Below are 23,173 nucleotides of genomic sequence, written 5' to 3'. Positions count from 1 at the left end.
GAAACATCTCAGCAACGTTCAAGAGAAATGGGAGGCACCTGAGCTAAATTTTTGCAAAGGGTCTGAATACTGATCTCAGTGTGATATTATGGGGTCTGAGTGTAGATTAATGAGAGAAAAAATGAATTTAAATGATTGTAGCATCAAACTGCAACATAACAAATGTGAAAAAAGTGAAGGGGGTTTGAATACTTCTCTCACCAATTGTAAAAAAAAAAAAAATCCTCAATGTTTTATGACATGAAAGCATGCAAACACCCATATCCTGCTGCTGTCATGCAAAAAAAATCTCCGAAATATGAAATTCTGAAGCATTGAAAAGAAGCCTTATTTTTTTACACTGACAACAACTCATTTTTTCCTGAAATGAAATTACATTTCAATTTTTTAAGTTAATTTAGTCACATTTTGGCTCCACAGGCTATTATATTACAGCACATAAAGGCAAGTAATTAACATGTATGCATATGTTGCCACTATTGTCATCAGTCTGGAATAAGAAATAAATCACCATTATGCTCTGGCATCTTGACCGCAACAGGGCATAAACTACTGTATTTACTATACTGTATCTACTATATTGTATATAATACCAAATCAAACCACCAGTATTCATTCAAACATAAATATATCAATAAACATTACAAGGTCCATTTTTAACAGTTACCTTGAATTACAGACAAATAAGAATATCCATCTTCAGAGAGAAAAAGTTCACAGATGTATTCCTGACCAAGTCACAATAGCGCCACACTCTGGTAAAATGATGACGTTAGAAAATGGCGTCCATGGACAACAGACCCCATTGTTTCTTTGTTGACTACTTAAATAGCCCTTTAAATAAAACATAATTCCCCCTCCACCCCAACTTATACATCCAGTATTCCTATTACGTGACTATGGAAAAATATGCAAATTTTTGGTGTTTCAATGGCTTTATATTATTTCTAAGTACAGATTTTTGTTATTTATAACCAATGCGTACAGAGTGTGTACAGGACCTTGAAAACATATCATCATGTGAATTTCATGTTCACCCAGTAGTACCCATTAAATTAGGAAAAGTCATTTCGCACGATGGCAAAGACTCGCGAGGGACAGACGTTGTCTCTTACAACCCTTATGCTAAGGGGCCCGTCAGTATACCTGGACAATGTTGTTGTGGTGAGAAAGTGCTGTCGGCTGTGTGGTAGGGTGTGCAAATGCATCACCACGTCATCATGCTGCTATATCGTTGACACGTTTTTTGTGGACAAATTTACCATATGATCATACAAACCATATGATATGGCACAGCTCTAATACATCATCTTTTTCTATTAGGGTCAGGAATAATTCACTGTCAGTTCAAACAAGGGAGAGTGTCAGCTGAAACAGATGCATACTCAGGTTTTATTATAAATATATCATTGACGATACAGCCTTAATATCCCTGCTAACTTAGACAGACAACCCTGAAATGCACCAACATGGCGTGAACAAAGTGGTAGAATGGAGTGACAAAGATGCTCTTGAGATAAACACAAAGAAAACAGTGGAAATTATCTTTGATTTACCTCCTGACTCCTACAAAGTTCCTTGCATTATTCAAAACAACAATGCTACATAGCTACAATGCTATATTGTCGTGTAGTAATGACAATCTTACAGGTTTTTTCATATAAATACTGTGTAATGATTGATTATCTGTTATTGTGGAAAGACCACATCAACCTTGTCTGAAAAAAGACCAAACAATGAATTTATTTTCTCCAACGTCTTAGGTCTTTTAGTGCTAGTAATCAAATTCTGCTCTTATTTTTTTACTTTTGTGAATATGAATGTTCTATAGTATTGCAGTGCAACATGGTACAAGAGTTTGATCATGACTTGAAAATCTAAACTGTTACACCAAATGAAAATCTGTTCAAAGACTATAGGACAACCTCTATCTATCTATTATAAAGCACTGTATCAGACACATTTAGACAGAAGCATCTTTCTATATGTACTTTCTAATACATGAACTTCAATATCCTGTCAACCTAAATAGGAATAATATGGAATGAATGGATGGGTGGATGAGTGAACTTTGTATGTCCTAACCCATCTGTGATGACCCTGAAATAACTTGCTGCTGTGGGCTTACCAGCAGTTACCCAGAAGTCCCTGCAGGATGTCTGAAGGACGAAGTGTGCGAAAAATGGACCACTTTACCCCACGGTCTCTGAAGTTAGAGCAGTTGATTTCTTGGGGGCGCAGCCATTTCCTGACCCGTTGTTGGACATTGTCATCTTCTGGGAAACCCAAAGACTTTGGGCCAGGAGGGAAGCTGTCATCCACAAATGTCACTGCATTCTGGCAGGAGGATGGGAAAGTAGACAATATCAACTTGCATAAGATCAAATGTACTTGAATTGCATTTTAAATGGAAATATAATACACTGTTTGTATTTTCTCTCAAAGGTTCATACAGCCATTGGTTACATACTACATGGAAACATGACCATGATGACCTCGATTGAAACAATGTCAAAAAGTCACCACAAACAATGACCAATGCCAGTGAACTCAGGTGGCATCCATTAAGCATACTGTCCAACTAAAAATTTGAAAAAGAGCTAACAAATTAATACAAAAGATATATCCAGACAAATACTTCAGGTTATTTTTGGTTTTCATTTTACTGTTAACTCCTGAGTATCACCTCCCATTCTGCAACACTGCACTGTGGGACAATAGTGTGCAGTAACGGCACACTCAAATAATGAGTCATCCGAATATGTATATTGCCTTTCTTGAATAGACTGGATTTTTGTACTTTAACAGAAGATATCTCAAGGCGCTTTACAGGCACCCAACAGATATTGACCAATCCGATGAATCAAAATCTCCCCCAAGAGCAGCACAGGGTAACAGTGGTTAGGACAAAAACCCTTTCAACAGGGCCAAAAACCTTGAGCAGAACCCGGCTCTGGGTGGGTGGCTATCAATTGTAAAGCAAACTTTTCCCGGGGACTATTTTCCACCAGAGGGACGGTTTCCCCCCGAACAACTTAAAATCATCAAAACACAACAGTGCTGCTGTTTTTAGGAAAACTAATGTGGACAACTTTATGAAGGTGATGAGTAACGGTATGAATAAAGTTTGAAGTCTCTAAAAGTTCATTTTCACATTGTAGAGGAATGAATGGAAACCAATGGCTGACTAAAGGTAGGAAAATAATATTGGAGTTCTAAAATATGACAGCTTTCTTTGGGAAAAGATTAGCAGAAACATGAAGTATATACATTTTGTATATATTACTATGCTTAAAATGCAAAATAACAGGTATGAACACAAGAGAAGGTAAATCCTTGCTTGGAGGCCATCATGCTACTTATGAGTCCATGTGACTTGATCATGTGAGCACCTAAACCAATCAAAAGAGAAAAGTTCAAAAAAAATTTCCATTACAGTTTGGCCCACAGAAAACAAACTAAAGGTGTAAATGGAGCCTGTATGTTCATGTTGATAGTGTGATCTCAAAGTGAAGGCTGCTCTCATTGAGCCTGAGCTGTATACAAACCTCTCTGCAGAAACTGATGATGTTCTCCCACAGTTCTTTGGCCTCTCCTTCATCATTCTGACGCCGAGCCTCCACCAGCATGCTCTCCTTCCTCTTGATGGCCATAGCAGGCTTGAGCTGTGTTAGGTACTGCTGAGGAGTGTGGCAGGCCAGGCAATGCTTGGTTTTGACCTCATTGATGAGGGTACATGCTGGGCACGACCACTGCTCTGTCCTGTTAAGGGGGATTGCAGTTGATGGAAATGATTTTTCTGATGCTGGTGACAGCGGTGACAATTCTTCCTTAAGGATGCTTAGCCGCCGACTAGACAGAAGCTCTTGCTGAGCAGGGAGATGTGAGGCAGCAAGTGTTGAGGGAGATGGACTGGAGTTATGCGCTTGGCTGAGACACCCTTCTGGAGGTGGCACCTCTCGACGGCTGCAGGGAACTGGATTATTGTGCCCTGAAGATGATGCACTGAGCACTGAGGAGGGAGGGTACAGATATGGGGCTTCCGCAGGTAGACATTCCCCTCTGGTTGAGATGGAAAGTGATAGCGCCCCTGCTGCAGGTTCTGGTTGTTGTACTCCTGTTTGATCACTGACCTCAGGCATGAGCAAGGCCTCAGCAGGAATTTGGGGGAGAGACAGTTTGCGGGGGCCACCACAAGCAGAGCAGGACATGGAGATGGGGGTGTTCTGGAGTGTGCACCTTGAACAAGCCCAAGCCAATCCCTCCTTATCTGCTGCCTGCTTTCCCTTATGATTGTCCTGATGCCTGCATGGATCTATAGTGGCCATCTGGGACGGCCTCAGGGAACCGGAACAGCTACTGGAGCGCTGAGATCGGGGCTGATCTTCAGATGGGTCCTGGGGTGCCTCCTGGCGGCCTCCAGTGTAGCCACAGAGGGAGCAGGCCACACTGCTGGGGGAGTTGGCCAGTGTACAGCGTGGACAGGACCAGCGGCGCTCCTCCCTGCTGATCCCTCGCCAGATCCACCGGGCTTCGGGCCTCTGTCGGGGGGCCTCACAGATGGAGCAGCGAGGGGCGCCGGCTGCGTTGAGGAAGGTACAGCAGCCGCACGCCCACTGGCTGCTCTGCATCGGCATGGAACCAGAAGAAAAACTGGGGAGAAAAGATGAAAAACATCTTAGGATTTTTCTGAAAAATCACATATATGCTATGGCTGGGTGACATGGACAAAATCAAATCACATGATATTTTTGACCAAATACTTTGATACTGAGATTGTGATTATATTGTCGGGATGACTATTGGTGATTTCGTGAAATATATCAACAATGAGATTTTTGATTTAAAAAAAAAAAAAAAAATCAATAGTAATGTAGATACAGTTATGATGACCAAACGGATAGCAGTTTGGTCATAACAGAAGAAATAGGACAGTCTAAAATTCTGAATATTGCATGCCTGAACTGTAATGAATCGACAACACAACTCATCATGATATCCAAAATTCCAGACGGTATCTAGTCTTATAGTTATAGTCTTATGTATAATCAATATAATATCAGTATGTTGCCCAGCCCTAGTATATGACAGTCAGATTCCATGCACTTATCCACAAATGTAAAGATGATGACTGAGTTTCAGTGGAGAGTTTTAGTCTCTCTTAATGGTTTGTATGCTGTTGCAGAGGCTTTCCCACCCTGAAATGAATAAATGGGTAAAACTGAGTACTTCCTATTTTAGTTCAGATTTTTAGCATGAAAATGGTCAAATCTACAGTCATTGGCTCTCAATATATAGTTGTCAGCAGCTTTAATCAAAAAATATCTACACTGGCCTTCAAAAACCATCATCAGTTGAACCCTAGTTTCAACTAGCAGCATAATCCATAGGCAAGAAAAGGGAGGAAAAGCTGTGGAAGATGCATGAAAAGTCCAAATATAAATGGGTGCATAACGATTCTTGCTGTTTTTTACCCTGAGGCGACTGACAGAGAAAATTAAAATGCATGAATATGCTAATGCTACAAAAAGCTGCATGACTGTAACAACATAAATATGCTTGAACTGGCTCCTCAGAGAGAGTCCTATTAAGACGCCACATCTGTGAATATCGTACCTCCTACATGAACTATGCTGGATATTGCATTGTTGTTACATCCAAAGGGAATACGTATGGATATAGCATGAGAAAATGAAGGCACAGTTTCAAAGGCAGGAATAAAATAAATAAAGATAAATAAAGATAAATAAAGTATCTTGTACTAAGAATATTGTCTCTCAGCCTTATTTTCATTTAGACTAACTGATATTCTTTTTCTTTTCATTTCCTAGAAACAGCTATGATGCAAAGACAGACATATCTATATACATCCAGAGAGAGAGGGGGTAAAGGAAAAAGAAACAAAAATATGATTGTAGCAGTTTAGTTTCTCACTGTTACCATATGTGTGTTACCATGAGATAATTGGACACAGACGAATGTACAAAAAAAAAAAAAAAAAGAATGCTCTTTTAGTTCATTATTTTAGCAAAATCAAGTCTCAGAGGCTTGGCATCGTGCCATTTGTCTTCCCTGAAGTTTACAGAGGAAGTAACCTTTTCAATCCTGTAAATCTCCATTGCCACATCTACTTGGTAATTTGTGATTGGTCCACCAGGCATCCATCATCTTCTGGTCAGAGCCTTTTTCCTACTGCAGACAATATAGCTATTTAATATTTATCAATACTTTTTGTTTCTGAGAAGATAAAGCCTAAATATATGAATTTGAAATCTAATGGTACTCATGGATTTCACATGACATCACTGTGTCCAAAACGCCATCTTTATGACCTACTGTGACAACGCACTTAATACCAAGGGGAAACCTCAAGTAATTTTTTATTCAGTTCTATTCAATTTTATTTGTGTAGCGTCAAATCATAACAAACGTTATCACTTGAAACCCAACAAATTGGCCAAATCCATGGACCAAAATCTCCCCCAAGAGCAAGCACAAGGCGACAGCTCAGGTCAGTATCAATAACTTGTGTTTACTCAGCAATGATATCACATTGTTGTCTAACACTGAAAACAATGTTGATATGTCTCAGGAGCCGTGTTAAGTTTGATTTAGTTTTAGTTTTTGGCTTTTGACTAAAGCATATTTTAGTTTTAGTCACACTTTAGCAATTTAAATTTTGTTAGTTTTAGTCTAGTTTTTGTTGACAAAAACTTCAGTGGTTTTAGTTGATGAATTAATCTAATTCTACTCAATCATTTCCCCCATTTTTCCCCTGTAAATTCCTCTTCAAAATATTTGTCAGTGTCCTTTATACAGAGAATGAGCTACATTTCCTTCTATAGCTTCTTGTATGTAATATCTATTCTTTGTTTTCTTTCAAAGGTCTTTTTATTGTCAATAATGAATAGAACAATCTAAATCTAAACACAAACAAACACAAACACACACACAACCACAGCTGACCACAGAAGATATACTCTAAACTAGGGATAAATAAAAGTTAGAAATAACAGAAAACAGAAAATAAATAAAATACAAGTACAAATACAATACTAGTACAACTATTACTCCTGCAATGAATATTATTATCATCATCTTCATCTTCATCATCATCATCATCATCATCATTATTATTATTATTAACAATAACAACAACAACAACAACAACAATAATAATAATGATGATGATGATAATAATAATATAACAATAACAACAATAATTAAGATAGCTACCCAGAGATTACTATAGTGTGTATCTCAAATGTCAAGAGGGGGATCTTTTGTTTTTAAACTGTCCCTAATATCAAAAATAAAGTTTGCCTGTATGCTCCAAACCTGAGGTCAGGAGCTGTGTTCTCATTTGTCTATTTCTGGCATTTTCATCTCTTTTTTTTTTTATTTGTTGACAATAATGCCACATTTTGTTTTTGTCCAAGGTTCATTTTTAATTAACTTTTGTCCTGGAAAAAAGTGTTTTTGACAAATACTTTCAGCCATAGTTTTAGTCAACAAAATTAACACTGCTCAGGAGATTACTGCCATCTCAGCTGAGGGCTGAGGTGCTTTTGCTCAGCACCTGAAGGCTTCAGGCTTGTCATTTTGCAGCAACAGTATTGTCGGGCTCTTTTACTCAGACTATGTGATGCTTTGCCTGATAAACAGAGTGCTCTGGCTCCAGTGGAAAAAAAGAAACCATGTTGAAATGTAGCTGAGGGAGAGATATTTTTGCTGTATGCAAAGGTCAACGGCTTGTTAACACACTCAGGATGTTAACATGCTGACATCTGCTGAGTGTTGCAAACATTTGAAATCACTGCTGAACCTCATCTTTCACCTGGATGACACTGAGCAAATAGAAATAGGAATTATGGCAGTGTTCTGAATTTATTAACACTGCCTACAAAGTAAAAGCTCACAAATAAACCTCCCATTTGGAGAATACATGCCAAGGGGATTCATGCCAAAGGGAGGTGATGCTTCTCTTGCAGGGTTCCTGCTATTTTAAGGAAATCCATCCACGAAATCCATCCACGTAGGATGGAATGACATCCATCCTACGTGTTACAGTCTTAAACCAAAATCAGATTTTCTTCACCAGGGTTTTTTCTGTAACCACCTTTGACCATCAATATCTTGGGAAAACAAAAGTTTCAACAGCAAAACTGGACCAGTTTAATGTCTGTGACACAGGGGAACAGAAACAAGCATTGCCATCCTGGATGTGCCATATGTTTTCTGATAATTCATCAGAGAAAACTGGAAAAAGTGCATTTTGAAAAAAAATTTCAAGGGTCTTATCACCTTGTGGGACAGGTGGCTGGTTAAAACAAATTATGGCAGACGAAAGGTCTCATATTTAGCTGCATTTTGAGACCAGGCTCATCTTCTAGCCATGATTCCTTCTGTGTCAAAATTGTTTTCTAAAATAGGCAAATTTTGATACTTGTAAAATGTGAAATTGTGTGAAATTGGAAATTCTATTAACTCTTGAAAGGATTTACAAGCATGATAATGCTCAGTGAGTAAACACTATGTAGCTGATATATTAAGTGCTGACTCTTGAAAATATGAAAATCTGTTCTCAGACTGACCTCATAGCTTCATGTCACCTTCACATGCTTAAGATGACCAGCTGGGAAAACCCTGGGCTGCTGCTGACATCAGCATAATTTTGGAGGTAAAACTTGCAAACTACACACATACATGTTGTTCCATGTATATATTTGCTAAATATATATATAATAATTAATTAGACAAGAATAATAATTAATTAATAATTTATACATTGTACAAGCATACAACAAGGTCTAGTCTGAGGGGGTCAGGTGGAATTTTTTTTTCTGAACTGGTTGATTTCATTTGCAAGGACCCAAGAGTGTGTGCACTGTGTGGCTGCATGCAACACACATGGCAGTGCTGCATACACTCTTCATATATGAGAAGTGTGATTTCAAGAGGAGATAGCTGCATAGATCTCATCCTGCTCTATTAGAAACTGCTCTGTGGAGACAGGACAGATATTTAACAGCAACCGGGAACACTTAAACCAACGAGTACATGTTACACACTTCAGCCAGCAGCCACCAGGAATCTACATCACCAACAAAAAGAGATCTGCAAAACAGAAAAAAGGGACAAATAAATTCTGCAAGATTCTCTTCAGTACCTGCCACCACTGCCATTTGCTTAAACAAGATAAAAAATTATATAATTATGCACACATATATAAAAATTTAAAATCCCTATGAAATAAAGTCACATGACTTCTACTTCCTGCAAAGCAAACATCTTCAGTGGTGACCTCATGCTGCACTGGTGGTTGTAATCAAAAATGTCATGCATTCGCAGTTGGTGCAATGAATTAGAAACTGTAACACAAAGATAGATATGAGTAGACAGACGAGAAATGCAACATTTTTTGTGTGTGTGTGTGTGTGTGTGTGTGTGTATTTATCTTTATTATTGTAGGAACAGTGACAGTTCAAAGTGTGTAAAGTGTGTATTATTATGTCACTATACACACACGTAAATTACAATAAATATGCAAGACAATAAGATTAGTTGTCAAGTCAAGCCCATAACAATAAAAACAATAAAAACAACATCAACGTCATCAACATCATCAAGAACAACAACACTAATAATAATAATAATAAGAAGAAGATGTTCCTGCACAGTATGGACATAATTAAACACAAGGTTTGTGTTGGTGTTTCTAACACAATACATTTTTAAACTGCAGTTTTCTAATTTATTAAAAAATATATATATATCAGTTATCAGTGTCCTTGATTACTAAAAGTTAATGTTGTGTCAGCCCTGAAAAATAAATACTCGATCCTACTACAGCACTTTCATACACAAGAACAGTGAACAGGTGAGCAAAGTGAGCAGGGAAAATGCAATAAAAACTAAACTAAAATAAGGTGGAGAATTAAAATGATGAAACGAGAAATAGTAGGCTAGATATAGGCTTTATATTTTTATTAATGTTTGCAAAAGACAGGTATGAAAGGGAGAGAGATAAAGAGAGGGAGAGAGAGACAGAGAGAGAGACAAAGACAGAGGGAGAGAGAGACAAAGACAGAGAGAGGGAGAGAGAGAGAGTATATGTGTGGTGGGGAGCAGCTTGTTCACAGCAGCATGTCCTTTCTGTCGTTGTCTTCTTTGAGAGCATTGTTGATTTGGCGGAGAGTCAGATTTTCTTGCTGGAGAGCATCTATTTCTTCAAGCTGTGTGGAGTCCTCGCAGGCCATCAGCTCGCCAGCTTCAGTGGGGACTTGCAGTCTGAGAGCCTCGTTATCCTGGAGGGGTGTATTCTCTTCACTGGAGGCGCTCTCTGGCCTCCAGGTCCTGGGGCCGCTGAGGGCGATCCTCCAGGTGTTAAACAGCTCCCAGCTGTGCATGGTGATGAGTTCATGTGTGTTACATCAGAACTTTGTGAGTGATTGTCAGTGAGACTTTGAAATGAAATGGCAGATAATCACAAATGTTACTAATGACATTAATGAAGGTACTGCTGTGAAAGTCTATAGACCTAAAAGAATGTGGGCTCTATATAGAGTGGTGAAGTCCCGCCCACCCACTTCCGGTACATGGGTCCTCAAAAGCAAAAAATTATGAATGCGATCCGATGGGTAGATAAAAATTATTTTCTGGTCCCGTTTGAATTGTGCCATGGATTTCACATATGTTGTTTGTGAAATTTAAAGAGAATTTTTCACGCAAAGAAGACTACAATTTAGCGCGAAGAATATTAATGCATTAGGTTTTGTGTGAGCCCGCTTTGTGAACTACAACTCTTCGCTGCTCTCGGTGCAAATGATATACGTCACCACCCACACTGGAAGCCTACAACAGACATGGCCATTTCTCTGCTCCGCACTGAGTTTTTGAGGTTCTGGGTTTTTCCGCCCGACGGCGGGGTACGCTCGCCCTCCCGCCCGGCCCGGTGCTCCGTCGGCCCTCGGAGATGCGGGCAATCGGGAACAAAACACACCGGCATCTTGACTTGAATCTGGATGGAGGGAAACGGCGATGACGTGACGTCACATACGCAACACAGTATGTAGTCTTTCTAATTGTGTTTTCTCAACAGCATTTAACTGAACAATGGAGCAATAAACGGTCAAACTCTTGACATGAAAATTTGTTATTTAAGCCTATAAACAACATTTGTGTAATCCATGGCATAACGACGGGGGGACCAGAAAATAATTATTTTCTGTCCATTGAACACCATTCATTTTTTTCACTCCGAAAGGTCCCATGGGGGCCCACCGGAAGGGGCGGGACTTCACCACTCTATTACTGATCTGAGCTCCTAGTCTGCAGAGCATGGTGCAGCTGCAGGGCATGTTCAAGTCCACTTTTGCTATTTTAACGATGGAAAAAAAAAAGTCTGGTTGCTCCAAGCACCTGGTTCAACTGAGTCTCTTCATTAATCCTGGCTGTGTTTTGGGCGTAACATACAGTAAATCAATCAGAGCGCCGTCTTCCATTCCCTTTCAAAGCCAGGTGTGTCACACCTTGGTGGATTGCTATTTAAATGGTGGATTTTCCAGGTAAGAAGGAAGGCTTCTCTGCAGAGGAAACAGATCTGCTCGTGCATGGAGTGAAAGTGCACAAGCAGATCATCTACGGCGACAGCAGGACTCCATCGACGCTCCCTGATCTCAGGTCAACTTAATAATTTTCAAGATCTCATGAATATTTCCAGGCCATTTGATGTTTGAGTTTTCCAGGTATTTTTCATGACTAGAAAACTAGTCTAGAAATTTTCAGGATTTCTAGGTTTTCCAGCATGTGTGTAGGAACCCTAACTTATACACAAATGACCCTTTGCACATCTCTACTTTATTGGAAACACTAATTCTGAATTTATTAAATCATACCTCTGGGCCATCCTGCTGGCTCAGTGGTCCATGGAGCAAAATGTAAATGTAAACAAAATATAGTGAATTCAAATCTGTCCCTTTCTGCAACTTTTTGACATCTGATTTTTTAAAGTACAATTTCACTTTATGGGGAAAAGTGTATGAATGGAAAGAATAATATTTTAAAAATGTCTCCACCTGAATTTCTTTCTAAAAATCTCTGACCCTTTACAGCATGTGTGTATTGCCAGCCCACTGTTAAGGCACAGAGGCAACCATCTGTGATTCCCCAATGGCATTACATTTCCTGTCAGTGAGTAACTTGACTCTTGGCTGGCACTGACTCAGATACACTTGGAGAAATGTGCAGGGCCACAGAGACGACTGAGACAGAAAATAGGCAGTATATTAGGCACAGATACAGTGCTAATCAATAAAAGTGTTGGAGGGAAAGGGTGGGTTTGCACAATTTTGAGGAAGGCTGGGACTGACCTCATCCTGACCCGTCATGAAAAATTCATTCTAGCCTTGAGCTACAGTAACTTAAAGGGTGGTGCTTTCAGTCCCTCTCTGCCCAGCTCACCGGTGTGTAAAAATGCAATCCAGTGAGGCCTCTTTGTGTCCTCTTCAATAAAAACAAAGACAAAACCTTTTTGACCAGCAGAGCAACATGTTTACAACAGAGTTTGTGGGAAATGTGGTCTTTATTTTGAAACGTACTATTAATAATAGTGTGTTTGAGATGTCCTGGGAACTGTGAGAAGTCCCAGGTCCCATTAAAAAAAGTGCTCAGCAATGCCCCTCCCAAAGGGACCTCCCACTGGGGAGCTTGGGTGTGATTTCTGAACCTCAGTTAGCCAAGAAACAGCATATGATGTCAAAGCAAGTTCCTGGCTACAATAAAAACTAGTGCGGTTAATTGATTAAAAAAATTAATCATGTTAATTGCATAAATAGGCTGTGATTAATCATGATTAATCATACATTCATTTGCCCAAAAATGGTATTTCAAACTCATATTGCCTCAGTGGAAATCCAGTTCATCACTGCAGTATGATCTCTGGAAAATTCCATTCAGCAGCTTTTTAAATCAAAATTTGCTGTTAAGCAAACCGGGGTCCGTCTCCTCACTCATTGTTGCTGGCTGCGTTTGCCATGCCTTTCACCTCCTGATCCTCAGGTGGCTAAACATCCGCGCTGGAGGACTATGGGAGGAAGTTGTGGTCAAACTTGGTCACATGATTAATATGCGTTATTTTTCTTTTAATGCGTTCAGGTGTCCAGATTAATCGTGAGCGTTAACACGTTAACGTTAACAGCCCTAATAAAAATCAGGTAAAAACTGTAAACAAACACAAACTGTAATATTCTATTTGATTACCCCATCGTGCTATTTCATTTTGTGCACCACCAACTTTTTTTTATCTGATCGAAAAATGAGGGATGGTCCAGAAGTGCCCGGTTCCAATGGGAAACTGGGGACTTCCCAGCTCCCAGGTAATGTCAAAAGTAACACTGCTGGTATGATAGTTAACAATTGGTCTCATTCATTTGCTGGTAGTTATACCAATGAATTATGTATTTAAATATCAGGAGTCATGACATCATCATGGCAGACTGACAAGTAACCAAGCAGGACATCGCCACAGAGCTGTTTATCTCCCAAGAACATGTCCATACAATCATCTGCAACAAGCTCCAAATGTCCAAGATGTCAGCTCATTGGGTTCTGAAGCCTCTTGGACCTGATCAGAAACAGACTCTGCACAACATGTCAAGGGACAATTTTGCTATTTTTGAGGCAGATCCTGGGAGTTTTTGTGACCATGGATGAGACCTGGGTCCATCACTTCCGATCAGAGAAGAAAGAAAAACAGAAGCAGTGGAAATACCCACGTTCTTTGACTCCTAGGAAAAAAAGACTGTGATGTCTGCAGACGGGGTGATAGCCACCATTTTCTGGGATGCAGAATGAGTGCTGCTGTCGGACAACCTAGAGAAGGGTCACACTATCGCCACGGCCAACTGCACTGATTTCTTGAGACAGCAATGTGAGAAAATCAAGAAGACAAGAAGGATGCTCTTCCACCAGGACAATTATCTGTCTAACGGTGGCCACAGCTGTGATCCAGAAATGTGGAGCCACCCTATTCTCCTCATCTCCCCGGAGATGAAAAGAGAGCTTGGAGTCACCATTTTGCCTCAGATGATGATGTCATTGATGCTGTGGACCAGTTCCTGGGGGCTCAAGACAGAGGTTTCCTACACAGAAGGGATCCACATGCTACTTGACCACAGGACTAAGTGTGTTAATGAGGAGAGAACTACATAGGAGGAAACTATGCTGATAAATACCTAGCCTGGATCAAGCCCTTGTGAAGCGCCATGCCCACATTTTTGAATGACATGGCAATTCCTTAAGTCTGGAACTGCTCTCATTCCTTGGAGTAGATTTGACTAGAATCTGTGCAAGATACTTGATTGGACGACAAATTTTCTGATCATGCTTTCACTTCAGAGAAGTAAACAAACATGATAGTGCCTGTGAAGACTTGTGATGTTACCAACAGAAAGATAAATATGGTGATTTCCTCTGTTCTCAAGAAATGCTATGGCATCGATAAATTAAAAGATGAACAAGTAGCCAGTCTAACTGAGGTTTAAAAGTTGTGATGGGGCGCACTGGTGGCTCACCGGTTAAGAGTGTGTACCATGTACCAGGGCCTAGTCCCGATCGCAGTGACCAGGGTTTGAACCCGACCTCAGGTCCTTTGCTGCATGTCATCCCCTCTCTCTCCCCTGCCTTTCCTGTCTCTCTCTCTACTGTGACTGACAAATAAAGCAGAAATGCCCGAAAAAAAAATCTTAAAAAAAAAAAAAAAAAAAGTTGTGATGCCTGATGACGCAATCAGTGAACCTACTCTGATTGGCTTAACGCTGACCAATGGTCTTGGCCCAGAGGTTGGACAGACCTTGATTTCAGTAAATCATTTTTGATAGAGACATGGCCAGATCCCACTGAGTTACAGTGTAACTCATGGGGTCTGGAAACCCAGCTATCAACCACCACTTGTATTTTGACAAAACTTGAGGGATCTATGCAATTCAGAGCACATATCCAGTTATTCAGTTGCTCCACAAATTGGCATCCAGGACCATCAGTATATTCCATATTCTGTAGGGTTTTAGACTATTTTATGTGGCCTTGTGCTGCTCTTGGGGGAGACTTTGGTTCATGGATTTGACCAATACCATTGGGTTTCTGTAAAGCACCTTGAGATAACTTTTGTTATGATTTGATACTATACAAATAAAATAAAATTGAAAATTGAATTGAATTTTAAGTATCTTGAAAAATAATTTTCCTTTTGAGGCTTTCTTATTTATTTATGGACTAGAACAAATGATGACTGCGTTGTGTGTGCAATCAAGCAATAAGGGACAATGCAAAGGCAAAAAACAAAAGAACAGCATATTAAATGCACATAACTCTACATAAAGTATTTAAATTGCTACATATGAGACCTGAAATTTGCAGTGATGCATTACTGGTGAGGCAACAAGTATTTACTGCCCCCTTATTTCCAGTCTGGGTTGCTTGCTTACCTGCGCTCTCTGTGCCTGGTGGGTCTGGGAAGCTGCCGAGGAATGAAAGTGCTCTGGCTGCTCCTCAAACAGCCCATGACAGGGGAAGGGGGCAGAGCCGAGCCCCGGGACGCAGCATCGCCCTCAGCTTCTTCAACAAGGGAGGAGGTAGAACTTCCCATGATACTGCTAGCTCAGTGGAAGAATCCCAGATGCTGTGAGAAGGCCAAAGGAAAGTGCATACTGTATGTAATGGTGTCAGATATGGAAACATGTATATTGGTTGTTTGATTTCCCCAAAAGTGAAATCCCATATACCATATATTACAAAAAACAACTTAAAAATGAGCTTACAGTTACCACAGATGCAATTTTGTTTTTGTTTATATAATAATTTGCAATCAGTCAATTGATATGTTATTAGGTGGCCTCATTTTCATACACGTAATATTCATATTGATTGATTTAAATAAACAATTTGATAGTATTTCCCATTTTGCTGAACAAAAGTTTTGTACAAAATGAGAACAAAATAAAGGCAGGTCTCTGGTGGACACCTCTCCCAAATATAGCCTGGTTGTATTCAATGATTGAAGCAAATAAAAGCCTGAGCTATTAATTGAGGTTTTACGGTATTTACTACATGATTCAGTCTTTGAGCAGCCAGTGCATAAGGACCTACTGTGCTACTGAAAACTGTTTTAGCTGACATACAGCTATCTCTCTCACACATTCACAATGCCTAATGTTTGCATTGAGTAAGAGAGCAATGAAAACAGCTTTCATCATATCCAAATGGTGCATATTTCAGCACCAATTTAAAAAGCAGCTCTAATTATCATTAGTCATTTCTTTAAACTTCACATAAAATAAAGAAATGCATTTAATTACATGCTAATATCTAGTACGTAACCAAGGAGTGCTCAAAAAACATAGCAAAACAATTTGGCACAAACAAGCAAATGTATTGTAGTTTCAAAGTATCCCCGAGCACACAGGCTGATTTAAGTCTTCAATAACATGTTGTAATTCATTTGTTATCAGGAAAAACACCTAAAATTACAAACATCATTCAGACTGTTGGCTGTTGGGTTCTTATCTAAAGAAGCAGAAATTATTCCACAACACTGTATCAAAAATCATAGAGGAATGAGTTCACTCACTGACATACTCACTGACAGGCACATGATGGACCTATCAGAGGTCTGTTTTCTTCTCCCTGACAAATAAATGAGTGCATATTGTGTGTATAAACCTGATTCCTAATTGATGCCTATGGACATCACCCCTGATTACATTCTTAAAAATAACACCCTTATACACTCAAATTGCTGATTTAAAAAAAAAAAAAAAAAAAGTTTGAAGATGCGTAGCAGAATTTTTACAGCCTGAAATGGCATAAAAATTACATTAAAAAAAAAAAAAAAAACAGATCAATGGTAGAACTATTGGTAGAAACATTTGAAACATGATAGAGAATAAAAATGTTTTACTTTACTAATAAAGTGGCTTGGTGATGGAGGTACTATATTATGAACAATGCATTTAAAGCGTGGCGCTCTACCTCAGGATGTATGAAGAGTGTATTCCTAACAGTTGCTTTTCAAGAATGTTAGCTGGGGGGAAGTTGACCTCAATAGCAGGAGGCTAACAGTTAGCATTTAGAGTATCCAGCCAGTATCCAGCACTCAGTTATACACATGCAGAGTGCATTCAGAGAGTATTCAGACCCCCTTCACTTTTTTCACTTTTGTTATGTTGCAGCCTGATGCTACAATCTTTTAAATTCATTTTCTCTCTGTAATCTACACTGAGTACCCCATAATGACAAAGTGAAAACAGTAAATTCACTAAAAAGAAAAAACTGAAATATCACATTGACATAAGTATTCAGACCCTTTACTCTGTACTTAGTTGAAGCACCTTTGGCAGCAATTACAGCCTCAAATCTTTTTGGGTATGACACAACAAGCTTTGCACACCTGGATTGGGGGATTTTCTGCCATTTTTCTTTGCAAATCTTCTCAAGCTCGGTCAGGTTGGATGGGGATCATCGGTAGACAGCCATTTTCAGGTCTCTCCAGAGATGTTGGACAGGGTTCAAGTCAGGGCTCTGGCTGGGCCACTCTAGGACATTCACAGAGTTGTCCCTAAGCCACTCCTGTGTTGTCTTGGCTGTGTGCTTAGGGTCACTGTCATGTTGGAAGGTGAACCTTCGGCCCAGTCTGAGGTCCTGAGCGCTGTGGAACAGGTTTTCATTGAGGATATCTCTGTACTTTGCTCCATTCAGCTTTCCCTCAACCCTGACCATTCTTCCAGTCCCTGCTGCTGAAAAACAGCCCCACAGCCTGATGCTGCCACCACCATGCTTCACTGCTGGGATGGTACTGGGCAGGTGATGAGCACTGCCTGGTTTCCACTCAATCTTGGTTTCATTAGACCAGAGAATCTTGTTTCTCACAGTCTGAGAGTCCTTCAGGTGCTTTTTTGCAAACTCCAAGCAGCTTTCATGTGTTTTGCACTGAGGAGAGGCTTCCGTCTAGCCACTCTGCCATAAAACCCAGATCGGTGGAGGGCTGCAGTGATGGTTGTCCTTCTGGAACTTTGTCCCATCTCCACACAGGATCTCTGGAGCTCAGTCAGACTGACCATCAGGTTCTTGGTAACCTTTCTTACTAAGGCCCTTCTCCCACCATTGCTCAGTTTGGCCGGGTGACAAGCTCTTGGAAGAGTCCTGGTTGTGCCAAACTTCTTCCATTTGGGAATTATGGAGGCCACTGTGCTCTTGGGAACCTTCAGTGCAGCAGATTTTTTTGTAGCCTTCCCCAGATCTGTGCCTTACAACAGTCCTGTCTCTGAGCTCTGCAGGCAGTTCCTCTGACCTCATGGCTTGGTTTTTGATCTGATATGCATTGCCAGCTGTGAGCTGTGCTTACATTTTGACTATTTTTCTAACAAATGTTTAAAACTAGACAATAAAGTTTTAAGTAAAAGCATACAATTACATTCATTTTGTAATTTACAAAATAAATGTAATTTATTTAAATTATGTAAAACTACTTACATATAACTAGTTACTCCCCAACACTGCCTAAAGACAACAAGTATAGTGCTGATCATTCCTGCAATGAACATGACTCAAGTCGACACAGTGTATTACGGTCATTTTAGTGAAAAAGTAATTTATATATATATATATATATATATATATATATATATATATATAAAATCAAAAGCTCCAAGATTGTTAATTGTAAAAAAAATTGAAAAAATTGTAAATTAACAAGAAAAAAATCACAATTTTATGAGAAAAAAACTCGAAAATTCTGAGATTATAAAGTCACAAATTTGCCAAAACAACAACAACAACAACAACAACAACAAGAACAAAAAAAACAAAAAACAAAAAAAAAAACAACAACTCTAAACTACTACATTTATGAGGCACAGTATCAGTGACAACATGGTCTCAAAGCCATGGACAGAGAGTTACATTTGTGAGTGACATTGCTCAGGCTGTTATAAATCAGACGGTCATACAAACTGCTGTATCTGTAATTCTGGTGTCTTGTGCTTTCAGCCCCCTCCTTGCTCTCACTGCAGTTATGCCCTTGAACAAGGACTTAATTTCATGCAGTTAACTCAGAGACCACCTTGATATGTAATGCTTTATCAGACATACTCTACCCAAAGCACAGACATGTATCCCTACCAAATAACAATCACATCTCATAACATTTGTCTCCTGTGTTACGTGGTAGCAAATCTTTTTATACATGTGACCCTGAATTTTGAAAAAAAAAAAAAAAAAAAAAAAAATTACTCAAATCAACACAGAAACAAATGTTTGCGCGGCTTTGTGTACAGAACGGCATCCTAGCACAATGAATTCTTCTGTCCTCCAATGCAGATGCAGCCCTGCTCACGCTGAAGTTCAAATAGACTCCAAGTCACCAGGTGCGACTGCAATGTAGCTGGTAGCTGAATTAGAAACTGCAGAACAACAGGATGATGATAATAACACCGCAATATTGTGAGAGCCACACTTACCCGACTGCAGCGAGGGAAGATTATTCAAGAGGGAGATGAATATTCTCGGCGCCCGTCTGCGATCTCCATGCGTATCCTCATTTGTTGAAGTGCAGGATGTGCACCGTCACCACTTGTACCTTTTCATCAGTCGTCAGGTCAGAGGAAATACAATGAATGAAACGTCCGGTTACCGATTTCAGAATAAAACTTCCGTTCACCAACATAGAAAAACAGTGTTTACAGAAGGCACAGAAGGCAAACATTTCTGGGGGAAAAATAAATCTCTCCGAAAGTTATTTACCACCTAGCTATTGTATTGGGAAAGTAGTGAGGAGAAAGAGGACGCTATCAGCAGCACCATGAGAGAGAGAGAGAGAGAGAGAGAGAGAGAGAGAGAGAGAGAGAGAGAGAGAGAGAGAGAGGAGCTGTCTATTTCACCGTGGTGCTGAACTGACCGCTGACTTAAAGAGATACAAGAGAGACATACAAGAGAGACAGAAGCGAACTGCAATATTTAACAAACAGCACCATGTCCCGAAAACTGACCGGCTACACGCAGTTACATAAAACCTATCAAAATGATGATTTTTCTGCAGCCTCTGACAAACACATGAAACGGGCGCTCGGCGGCGACCTGACTGCGAAATGATAACAACTTGTTAGACGGGCACGGCAGCCCATCAGATACCCCATATCACCTGCACCCATCTGTTTGAATGGCATTCGACTGACCTTGCGTTGAACAAATGTCTTTCATGTTCAACTCCCGACCTCTGATATTTCAGTGGACAGGGTGGCCAGTCCCCTCAGCCTGCCTTGCTCCATGCTGCTCCTCAAGCAGGTCTTCATGAGTTGCCACTCATGAAGCCACTGTCACAGGTAGTGTCAGGGGGAATAGCAGCGACACCTCACCAAAGGTGGATGTTGTGGAGTGCCAATCCAAAATCAGCATCTTGGCAATTTGGAAATCTGAGGAATACTGAGCAGTCTCCCTTGAACAGACTCTGAAATAACTGTCTGTGATACACCAGAGGCCCCACGATATGATATTATCATGATACTTAAGTCACAATACGATAATGTGGTGTTGCACATTTCGTGATATGCTGAGTATTGCGAGTTTTCATTCTGTTCACCTCACTTCAGTCATATTTATTGCTGCAAAATGTGATTGTCAATCAGACAGACTGACAACTCTGCCAGAAATGTTGCATCGATTCTTGATGATACAATATCCTTAATGGATAGGAGCTCAACCTCACAAAGCTTGTAAAAATAACGTTTCACTCTTCTTACTCTTACATTTTCGAAGGTGTCCATTTGTCTTTGCCAGGTCAAAAGCGCCCGGCACTCAGACGTGTATGGTGTTCTCTAGCAATTCCACCGCCTTCTGTATGTCTGCGTTTGTGTGTTGGAGTATTTTCAACTGAGCCTGGTCCCCACTTTCCTGATGACCCCCTGGAGGACCCTTAAGGATCACTAGGGGTCCCTGTAGCCTATTTTGAAAACCACTGTCCTCAGTAGGAAGCTGGACATTTTGAGTGTTGAATGAAGTATCCAGCATTAAAGCATTTAAAAACTTAAAAAAAAACGAGCGCTGTATTTCATGCTTTTAATGCAAAAGGCCTCACTTCCTGTCTTGCTGTGGTTAAGTGGGGCTAGCTTTAGCCCTTACATCGTCGTATAGGCTTCATATCTCCGTCTCGGACATTCTCAGGACAGCGGGTGCCGGCAGCCCGACCCGCCGCCCACCAGGCCCGTGTCACCCTCATGTCCCGTCAGGATGAGGATCCTTTTCCGTCTCTGCGGTGTGGGTAATGCAGTCGACACACTGAAACGTGTCGGTGTGGTGAGAGCGCGGAGGAACCCGAGCTCCCAAAGTCCCATTCACTTGTATGGAGAGCGTGGGACACCAGACTACATTGAATATTTCTCACTTACACATTGCCTTGCATATCAGTACATGTCCACACGTCCTAAAACACTACTGGGAGAGTGCTGCCTAACAACAACTAACCCCATAAGCCAGGTCCCACCAGCTGGGATCCTTTGCAGATAACAAAGGTGGCTGTAAAGTGAGAGATCTCTGAATGCAGACTGCTCTGGTGGTCTCTCCACATATAACCGGGAACAGTAAGTATTAGAATGAACATGAATGAATGAATGAATGAACACATGAACATATGCCCGCATGCCGTGACTTTACGTGGGAGTGAAATCCCTCGAGACCAGCACGAGTATGGGTGACACAGAGAAGCGGCTGACGCAGCGTCCTCTGCTCAGTGCCCTCCACATGCAGTCCTGGGGCGTCACTTGGGCATGACAAGTTGTGCCAGTTGCAATGTTTAACTGTCATTTAATCCACGAGAAGTGTAATCAGTTAGACAGTCTAACGCTCTTTCTAATGACAGATTTACACACATCACCAACAACCCCCACCACACAAATAGTTCAACATTTCTATGCCAACACAGTAAGCTAAAGAGATAGCTTAAATGGAATCCCCCAACCCCCCCCCCCCCCCCCCCCCCTTTTTTTTTTTTTTGGTCTTTTTTTCCCACATGGTCTCACTTGAGACATTTTGGCTTTTGCTCAAAAGGCAAACAACTCAAAAGGCTTTTCTATCTGCAGGTGTTTTCCACCAATCAGGACACCGCATTATAGCATCAAATCTGGCTTAAGTTGATCAACATTACCTGCCAATCAGGACTGCATTCTGCAGTTACATTTCCGAAATTAAAGATCTGAACCATCACTCCTCAGTGAACTGCCTCTTCAGTGGAGGTCTGTGCTCTACTGAGAGAATTTCTAGCTAAGCACTGACTTATACTTATGGATTTCCCTTGTTTTTAAGAGTCCATTCACACTGATATAGGCTAATAAAAATTTGTAATTGTTCAATATATAGGCTAGTCCCTTGAGCATTTCCAGATGTTGTTAACAGGAAAAATGACATTTTAAACAGCAGTTGTAGCATCAATGTGCACATGGCGGTCATATGTGCGTTTAAGTTTGGGAAGGCAACACTTGATGTTAAAGCTTTCAGTGGATTAAGGTGGTTATTTCTTTGAATATTAGCTGGGTGGAAGTCCACCTCAATGGCAGGAGGCTAAGGGTTAGCATGAGGAGCATCCAGCCAGTATCCAGCACTCAGTGACTGAGAGGAAGATAGCACTACTACTGTGCTACATAACAGCTAGGGGGGAAGTGAGATAATATCACATTTTTCAAAATGGGTGAACTATCCCTTTAACAGTATTTTCATATCCCGGACATGAAAATAGCCTGCTTGATATCTGTGTCAGAACTTTGTCAAAACTTGAATTACAGACAATTTCAACAGCAGATGTTATTGCATAGTAATATCACAGTAACATATTCAAGTTACAGTGGTTTGGCTATTTGAATTCTCATACGAAAATATTTCCCTTCAAATCATTCTTCTACACTTGATTGCATTAAGCTGTAACGCATCTACATATAGGCAAAAAAATCAAACTCAAACATCTAGTAAATAGTCACTCATAAAAAAAAAAAAAAAAAAAAAAAAAAAATCCCAAACCATCACTAATCTCTGTCATGTCATATCATCTAAACCATAAAAAACATTTATGCTCAGCATAGATCATGTCTCAAATCAAATATTTTGGTAAATTAAAGAGAGGAATGGCTTGAAC

General features: G+C 40.2%; 1 protein-coding gene across 1 annotated transcript in view; it reads right to left on the bottom strand.

Moving 5' to 3' along the window:
- Nucleotides 1-15,646, bottom strand: part of LOC115363021 (calpain-15-like) — a 34,519-nt gene extending 18,873 nt beyond the window's left edge. The window contains exons 1-3 of the mRNA XM_030057087.1: nt 15,486-15,646; nt 3,549-4,653; nt 2,129-2,337 (exon numbers count right to left, since the gene is read on the bottom strand). Of these exons, the coding sequence (XP_029912947.1) occupies nt 2,129-2,337; nt 3,549-4,653; nt 15,486-15,646 (1,475 nt within the window). The remainder of the gene's footprint in view (nt 1-2,128; nt 2,338-3,548; nt 4,654-15,485) is intronic.
- Nucleotides 15,647-23,173: the final 7,527 nt, after the last annotated feature.

This window comes from Myripristis murdjan, chromosome 8 (assembly GCF_902150065.1).
Source record: "Myripristis murdjan chromosome 8, fMyrMur1.1, whole genome shotgun sequence".
Taxonomy (NCBI): domain Eukaryota; kingdom Metazoa; phylum Chordata; class Actinopteri; order Holocentriformes; family Holocentridae; genus Myripristis; species Myripristis murdjan.
Note: the sequence above shows the minus strand (reverse complement) of the source record. Positions and strands in the feature narration are given on the sequence as shown.